This window comes from Aplysia californica, unplaced genomic scaffold (assembly GCF_000002075.1).
Source record: "Aplysia californica isolate F4 #8 unplaced genomic scaffold, AplCal3.0 scaffold00019, whole genome shotgun sequence".
Taxonomy (NCBI): Eukaryota; Metazoa; Mollusca; class Gastropoda; order Aplysiida; family Aplysiidae; genus Aplysia; species Aplysia californica.
The window spans coordinates 1173595-1182547 of NW_004797289.1; the positions used below are offsets into that span (position 1 = coordinate 1173595).

At 40.0% G+C, this 8953-nt stretch overlaps 1 protein-coding gene across 1 annotated transcript in view; it reads right to left on the reverse strand.

Annotated features, from left to right (window-relative positions):
• Positions 1 to 8953, reverse strand: part of LOC101863638 (potassium voltage-gated channel subfamily KQT member 1) — a 73255-nt gene that overhangs the window by 385 nt on the left and 63917 nt on the right. The window contains exons 13-14 of the mRNA XM_035971763.1: positions 4781 to 4883; positions 1 to 4144 (exon numbers count right to left, since the gene is read on the reverse strand). The exon at positions 1 to 4144 is cut by the window's left edge and continues 385 nt beyond it. Coding sequence (XP_035827656.1) covers positions 4043 to 4144; positions 4781 to 4883 — 205 coding nt within the window. The 3' untranslated portion in view covers positions 1 to 4042. The remainder of the gene's footprint in view (positions 4145 to 4780; positions 4884 to 8953) is intronic.

The window sequence follows — 8953 nt, forward strand, 5'->3', positions numbered from 1 at the left end:
ATAAATATAATATATACACATAATATGTATATATATGCGCAGATTCCCAGCCACAAATAGACAAAAGCAAGCACGCACTCAGTAGACTTGCTCATTACGTTTATCACATGCATCACCATATCCCGTCCATGAGAATATCAAGAACAAAAAGACCCTTAAAAACTGAGATATTATAGCGCACTCTCTCCACCCTTAACTTTGTTTTGTTTTGCTATCTCAAAAATAAACCCAGTCCACTCGAACTCCCCCCGCCCCTTACTCCTGATTCAAAGCGCAGTGTGTGGTATCCAAATTGTGTAGTATTGTATTAAAATCAGGCACTTGTCAAAATAATGAAATCGAAGATACCGGTATTTTTCGACGCTTGGCAGGCATTTTTTATCGAAAAAATACTGTTTTTTGCCTCTAGACTTTTTATGTCCATTTAAAATACATTTCCGAGTGGATTTACGGAAAAGGCTTGATTAAAGGCACATTAAATGAAAAGTTTCAGTTTCAAAGAACTCTCAATATATGGAAGTGAAGTCACCAAACTTTGATGACTATTTCTCGCTACTTTTACCACTTAAACCAGGCGACTACCCCCCCCCCTCCCCCCGCCCCATATCTTGACTTCTGTTCAAGATGGGTTGGTATTTTTTTCATAGACGATAGACAAATGGACGAACTTTAAAATGATACCCATAACTCCATATGCCCAAAACTTGACGAGCGCCTGATTCTACAGCGTCTTGACTCAAATTCTGTTCCACTGACAGGCAATCCTGTATGGAGGGGGTCGTCCTATAAATGACATACAAAGCATGGCAATGAGGCTAAAACCCTGATATAAGGTAAAACGATTACAACAATAATATTATGTATATTTGACTCTTGACGAGGGGTCAATCCTTTTCTAAACACCCATCCTCAGTAAATTTAATGTAGGACTCTAAACATTGCACAACCTAGACCACTGAACAAAATCCCACAGACACGGCAATACAACGTAAAAATCCCTGCAACAAGAACAACATAAACAATCGAAGGTCACAATCAAATGATTCTATTTCACAAAATATCACAGCTCTGCCAGATTTACAGCTCTTTAATCCTTTCCACCAGGGTGAAGGTTTAAAATGACAAATGGAGGAGACAAAATGGACCAAGGAAACAACCAAAGGGTTGATACAATGACGCATTTAAACGTTGTAGACAAAATGTAGAATGAACCCACGCATTGCCCACTCACACTACTCTCCAAAAGCTTAGTACTGAAGACTTAAGGTCCAAATTTCTATCAAGAAAAGTCTCACAGTTTCTGATTAATGACTCGTAGTAAATGTTTGCGCCCTAATAGACACAACCTAGTGATCTAGTGGAACAGCAGAATCGACCATGCCTGTCAAAGCCAACAAGTGCTAGGTGGAATACAACATCCAGGCAGGCAGACGCAGATATACCTGATGGGAAAAAAAAAGAAATCGTTCCCTTCTCGGGACTCGAACTTACGTCTTCTGTGTGTGACAGCAAAGAGCGTAACCACTTCACCACAGACGCGGGAGTTCTGTAACTGAGAGTGAAGTTCTTTTCTTGCCAAGCAGCGTGCTCTGTGTTAGAGCCCATATCTGTTTCTGTGACGTCACACTTTCTATTCAGTACGTCCGCAAACAAAGAAATATCAACATATAGATATGGTAATTTGTAATAATATAATAAATACTAAACAAAACTATGGAATGCGGTGCAGGGAAATCGCCATATAGGTGCTTGGCGAGTAGTGTTGTTCTATTCTGTGCTCTGGACTGGGATCAGCGACTTGGAACAAAATGGTGGCTCTAATATTTACAAAATCGTTACAACGTGTATCCAAAGTGTGGTTGGAGTCATATTAATCACGTTATTTAGGAGGTAATACACGACTCATCGGCACACTTTTGGTCGTATAGCAACAACATGGTCATGATCATTGCGTCGTTGAGTGACGCTTTTACGACATATATGTCAAAGTTTGTGCTGCAGCTACACGTAGATGTCATAAAATACATGAGGATAAAGCTTAAAGCCCTGATAAGGTAAAAGGAGAATTATTATGCATGCATGACCCTGAAGAGCGAAACCTTCAGTTTCTGTTTCAAAAGAGTAACATAATACTTTAACATCTTTTGAATTAAAATATTGCCCCCCCCCCCCACTCCTCACTCCCCCATGCACGCACACATACAAACACACACAAACGCACGCACACACACACACACACACACACACACACACACACACACACACACATACACTCATTTTTTAAATTACCCCCTTAATTTCAAGGAGGAAAAAGACTGGCTTTCTGTGTTGATTATGTCACTGTATAGGGCGCTGATACAGCTTCATTTTTAATCAAATAGACCTGTTTTAGAGAATTTGACGTCATATACACAAGAGCTTGACAGCTTTGATTACTCACGAGGACACAGCAGTATAATATGCGTGAGTAAATAGTGACAGTGAGTTCTCACCAACACTGTCCACGACAGGAGTTTGCCTCGACGAAAACACTGGATTACAATACATGAGGCAGAAATACAGTAGACAATAATATATACTTGATGTTGTCGTCTTTGACAAGAAGAAAGTCGCTGCTCAAGGAGGGGGCGGGGGTATAGAGAATACAAGTCGGGAGGTATCTTTAGTGGAGTGTGGGACATCCATCTCAGCTCATTAAGGTGTACTAATACTCCAAACAGACGCACGTGGCTTCTTTTCTTGCCGATCTGTTAAAATACGAGGTTTTCTATACTTCAAGCTGTTTAGGTGACGAGCCCAAACTTATAAAGATTCTGCTGAATCGCTCTAAACATTGAAACAAGCATAAATGATCGTATGCCTTAATTTATATTTGAGAAGCAAGACGTAAATTATAGGTACATCAACAGTTTATGAAGCCTTTATTTAACTACAGTTACTTACATTGTTTTTTTTTCTGCTCTCGGCAATTAAGTGAGTGTTTTTTAATCAATGTCATTTCTTATCTGCTCTTTGCTCTTTGCAGCAGTTCCTATTTTGCAAGCATATTGAGACTAGATTGCATTACTGGTTACCACCTAGAAAGTGTACGCCAGTCTTATCTCTTCAGCAAAAATACATGTAGTGTGTAAACCATTATGTCGAGCTGGAATTTTTACATTCTTCATTTCTCCGAGTGTAAATGAATGGGGTCTGAAGGGAACTCCAACAACGCTCAGTGATGTTAAAGGATCTCCAATAAAGCTTGAGTTTATTTTTATTCGTACGTGCTTTTGAGTATCATTATCTCATAATAGCTTGTAATGACTTGAAGACACAAACGTATGATGTTCTTCCTCCTGTCCCTGAACATTCTTCCAGAATGTGCATTTCATATTACGAGAGAGAACTAACTTGTTGAACTTTTCCTGTTATACTAGCAAAACTCGTGAAGTTTCGCTGGAGTTCGAACATCCAAGAGTTGAAAATGTTTCATTCTGTAAGATTCAAAATAGAAACACAGATGGGTTTATCAGACCACTCTTAATGTAATATGCGCATGCGTTATAAATTATAATCATGACTTTTCCAGCATTTTGTCAGAATTGTCAACCACTTCTCTCTCTCTCTCTCTCTCTCTCTCTCTCTCTCTCTCTGTCTCTATCTATCTCTCTCTCTCTGTTATACTTTCTTTCGTCGTGTCTTTCAAGAACAAAGCCACCACAAAAATATCTCACACCGAACGCTGTCGTTCAAAGTCACAGATGTGCGGTACTGCCAGATGTGGAATATTGCTCAAAATCAGGAAGTCTGCGAGTGCGCATGTTTCTTCAAGACACCAGTTGTTTGTTTTTCCGGCTCATGGTACAGGTGTTGTGTCTGACAGGAAATTTGGCCGTTCCTCACTTCGAAAAGGGGAGAAAAACTTCATCTTTGTGTTCAGAATTCCCGACTCGATAAGAGAGGTATCACACACACTCAAGACTCTTCACTGGAATGGAGAAATTTCGGGCGAGTTTTACCCGGTTGAAAAATGTTTGGTTCTGATTGGTAGGCGAGTGATTCAGACTTCTTCCTCTCTAGACTCTCCTGTGACTCCTTTAGACTTAAGCATCGAGTTGAGAAGGAAGATCACGTGGTCCATTTTCTTGTCCAAATGGCTTACCTGAAAGGTAAAAAAAAACCCGTAACCCTTCCACCATTGGCGTCTAGCAATAATATTACATGTGCCTTTATTTGTAACGAAAGTGTCTGTGCTGGAAAGTATATGTGTAAAACAAAAAAGGGGAAAAGATAAATACAACGGCATATTACAGGGAAGTCAGACAGACAGACAGACAGACAGACAGACAGACAGACAGACAGACAGACAGACAGACAGACATACAGACAGACTGACAGACTGACAGACAGGCAGACAGACAGACAGACAGATAGAAAGATAGATAGATAGATAGATAGATAGATAGATAGATAGATAGATAGATAGATAGATAGGTAGATAGATAGATAGATAGATAGATAGATAGATAGATAGATAGATAGATAGATAGATAGATAGATAGGTAGGTAGGTGACGTCAGAGTTTGGGAGCAATGCCCTCATCTGCCAATGCATGATAAGAAAGAAGGAACTAATTGGGTCTAGGGACACTGAACTCCTCATTACTCCTGTCTAGACAAATCATAAGGTCATCCCATTTAAACATCTGTCACTTACACGGAGCGTGTGGCGTGTGTGTCATTAACCCAAGATCCCTCACCCCTGACTCAGTTCAGCTGTCCACCCAGAGGTCACTGACCTGTGTTTCCACTCGTACCATCCGGGCACCGATGGTCATCTTCTCGCGGTCACGGGCGGAGCTGGCGTAAAGATTCCCTGGTTTACCCAGGGTCTGGTCAAGTCTGGTTGGGGGGGGGGGGTAAAAGAGGTACGAGGGGTAGAAACAACAAAAAACGTCATAAAAAATGAAGGGTTCATGAGGTGAAAAGGAGGGGTAGTGGGAATAGTTTATTTTTGTTCGCGTTTCTCTTCTTTAAAAAAAACCTGATCTCCACTGCTGTGTAGACGTATGCACTCGGTAGCGTTCTCTAAATCTGGTTCCTGTTTTTGTTTTTTTCCTGTGATTTATATGGGTCGTTTTAATGGATATAGTTTCGGAGAGTACCATTGCTTGTTCATAAATGACCAAAAAAAAGTTATCATGACTTTCCATAAATCTCTATTGAAAGGAGAGTTCATCTCGTCTGGACAAAGGTAGGTGGGAACGTCTCAGTAATGAAAGGATTAATGTAGATGTTTTTACGCCCCTGTTGTCAAAATTTGGATCATTTAGATGGCAGACTTTAACCCTGTCTGTCAGTGCCTAACCCGACTAAGAGGGATACAATATCTTAGAAAAACGACAGAGATACTTGATAAAAATTACTCCACATGTGAGAGTCGAACTTGGGTCTCCTGCACGCAACAGTGAATGGGCAAACCCCTACACAACAGACACTGGTGGGTGAAAAGGAAGAAATATGGGGAGGCTGTGGGGGGGGGGGGATCGAAGACATTGTCTGGATGTAGTAGAAATGAGTATGATGGGTAGATTTGTTATAATGTTACTCGTTTCTTATTTGTACATGTAATTCATTTGCTGGCACTAACTATATATTTTACTTAGTTGTCATTTTCACTGAGCAGTACCAAATATTCGTTGAAATCAAACCAAGAATAATTAATATCTTAAAAATTGATCACCTCATAGCAAACTCATCAAGCGGTTGTTGCTTTTTCCTTTGAGGCCATATCTCATGTGATGTTAACTATTTTTTAAATGAGAATGTTAGTGATTAAATTTCTTGAGAGGCTGTTTCAAAAACAACAAAAGAATTTTGCATTTTTGTTTGTAATACAGATATGGAATTCTTTATGATAGTTCGTGCGATAAATGTAATTGAACATGAGATTAGAGTCGCTTAGATATATACGTTTTCTTATATTATGATTTAAGAAATATTAAGTAGAAAAACAGCTCAAGACCACTTGGCCATTGTGCATAGTAACAATAATAATATCCTACTTGAAACTTTTACCAAACACTTAAACGGAAAATCCACGGTAATATTTATCCAACCAATATTTATAGCATAAAATGCTATTATGAATTCTCAACGTTGCTTTTTATAGTAATATTATGGAATTATCGACTTATTTGAAAACATTTCTTTCATACAAGACTGGCACTAAGGTGTTAAAAGACAGTCTCGGTGTCATGAAAATTCTTCAAACAACATGTTTTTGTAAATGCTGCACAAGATTCTACTCTTGGTGGTTGCGTCGTGCCTGATTAATGTTAATCGTTTCATTATGATACATTTAATACTCGTCTTTAGTTCAGTTTTAGTCAGCTTTACACCACTTTCTACACCAATAGGTCATAATGCTGTAAAATAAATGCTGAAGAGTCGAGGTGTTACTATAGATAGTAACATACAAATAAAAGAATGTGGAGAGGTAAGGAAGATTTCTATTTGATCGAAAGAAGGAGCAAACCACACAAGACCACCTGCCCGCTTTCCACTATATTGAACTAAAAGTCAGTTAAAATATTAATCAGGACTATTGTTTCAATATAGTGAAGGAATTCAAGGATGGAAATACTCATCTTAATGTGAATAGTTAAAAACCAAATGTGTTTTAAATTATTTTGAAATATTACCGCTACAACCAAACCAACAGAGCAGAGCGGTGTTTTTAAGCAGAGTGGTTATTTCAGGTGTGAAAACCTGGCATAGATGAGCTTGAGGCGGGAGAGGGTGGGAACTGGAAGCCAACCTCACAGACTGGAACAATTCTCATGTCTTTTTCCTTCTCCTGTTTCACTTTTTTTTATCTGCAGGTTTTTTTCCCCGGTCTGCTGATAAAGGAGAGAAAACGATGCTTCTCGTTTTCTTTTCGGTTTGTTTTGTTTCGTTTGATTTTTTTCTTTCTTTTATTTGGTGCGGGGACAACTCGGCGCACGGCTCCAAACTACCACCATTGCTAGTTGTGGAAAGTGATAATTAAAAAGAATTTCCTAATCCTGCCAAGTGGCGCGTTCAGTTGCTGCGTTACGTTAAGAGAGAGGGAGAGATAGATAGAGTGTGTGTGTGAGAGAGAGAGAGAGAGAGAGAGAGAGAGAGAGAGAGAGAGAGAGAGAGAGAGAGAGAGAAGAGAGAGAGAGGAAGAAGAAGAAGAAGAAGAAGAAGAAGAAGAAGAAGAAGAAGAAGAAGAAGAAGGAAAAAATAAACAAAGAGAGGGGTTGCATCACCGCATGGGTGTGTGTGTGTGTGTGTGTGTGTGTGTGTGTGTGTGTGTGTGTGTGTGTGTGTGTGTGTGTGTGCGTGCGTGCGTGTGGGGGGGGGCAGTTGATGGGTACTCTTGTGCAGTCTTTATGTTTTATTCCTTTACGTAGTTGCTATTTTTTTCTTGGCATACGTGACCGTTATATTATGGAAATTTCGACTAACACGACAACTAAATAATAATAATAATAATAATAATAATAATGATAATTGTAATAATAATAATAATAATAATAATAATGATAAAAATAAAAATAGTAATAATAATAATAATAATAATAATAATAATAATAATCTAATATTATTATTATTATTATTATTATTATTATTATTATTATTATTATTATTTTTATTATTATTACTTTTTTTGCGATGTGCTGTAAGGGTTGAGGGTGAAACCCCAGACGCTCTCTGGCAAGCCAGCCTTAACTAAGTCAACTGCCCGTCCTCGTCGAGCAGCCTGGGGACCCCTGCTCCGTGGAAAGGTGGAAAGGCATAGGAACAGGGGTTGCAGGCGGAGCTCTAGCCAGGAGGTACCATAGCCCTGTGAGGTGCAATGTGAGCAACGACCCTTCGGCTCGTAGAAGGGCCCGTACACATCCACCATTATGGTAGGTCTGGCGTCACAGTAGGCCGACCTGGTCATCCAGAAACTCACTGTCGACATCTTCTTCCCTCCCTCTCGTAGGAGCTCTACGGACGGGGCATGGTACCCACAGACTGCCAGCTGACTCATGGTAAGATGTCTCCGCAGACCAAGAAGGCATTGAAGCAGTAAGGAATAGGCTACCTGGGAACAGATGAGTCTCTACAGATATCCTTGTAAATGATCACTGATCCATCACGTGACGCTCCTCTGTATGAGTAGATTTGGCCATATCCTTGGATTATTTTGTTTCATGAACGGAAATGTTAACAGCAGATAGCCAGCAGATAGCAGGTGGCGGGGATTGGGCAAACACATGCTACGCTTGGAGATGTAGACGACTCGCTGTGGAAGGAACGCGTTACCCCTTGTTCAATGGGACCCCTTACTGGACTGTTCAGACAATCACTGGTCATTGCTTGCACTTTGGGGCTGCCACCTCTCAGAACTAGAGTATGCCTACACCCCCTCTAATTGTCTACTATCGAAAAAATCCCCTGAAGGTTGATGGAAAACAGGACAGTGAACATTGCACCTTTGTTCTCTTGTGGCAATATGTTCGGGCACAACCCAGAGTCAGGATAAGACTACCACCTACCTGAGATCCTACAGGGATGCACACAAGCCTTTACAACCCCCAAACCAATGAAATTCCCGTACGACAAGTGGTTTGTTGAGGGAGGCATTGCGCTAACAAGAGCGAAAGAATGCTCGTAGCAAAAGGGATTTGAAAACTACAACAACAAAAATATTATTATTCCGATAGTCAACTTCTAAAAATCAGTGTCTTTGTAGGAAGTTTCTTTGGGCTTCTGCGAGACGCAAACAGAACTTGAAAAGATCGTAATCATCTCTGGTCAGGTTTGCTTTTCCTGTTTTGTGAGGCAAACAATTATAGTCGTAATTAACGTCTTTGTTCTGACTTCTTTCTTCACCAGTGCGTACATGTGTGTGTGTGTGTGTGTGTGTGTGTGTGTGTGTGTGTGTGTGTGTGTGT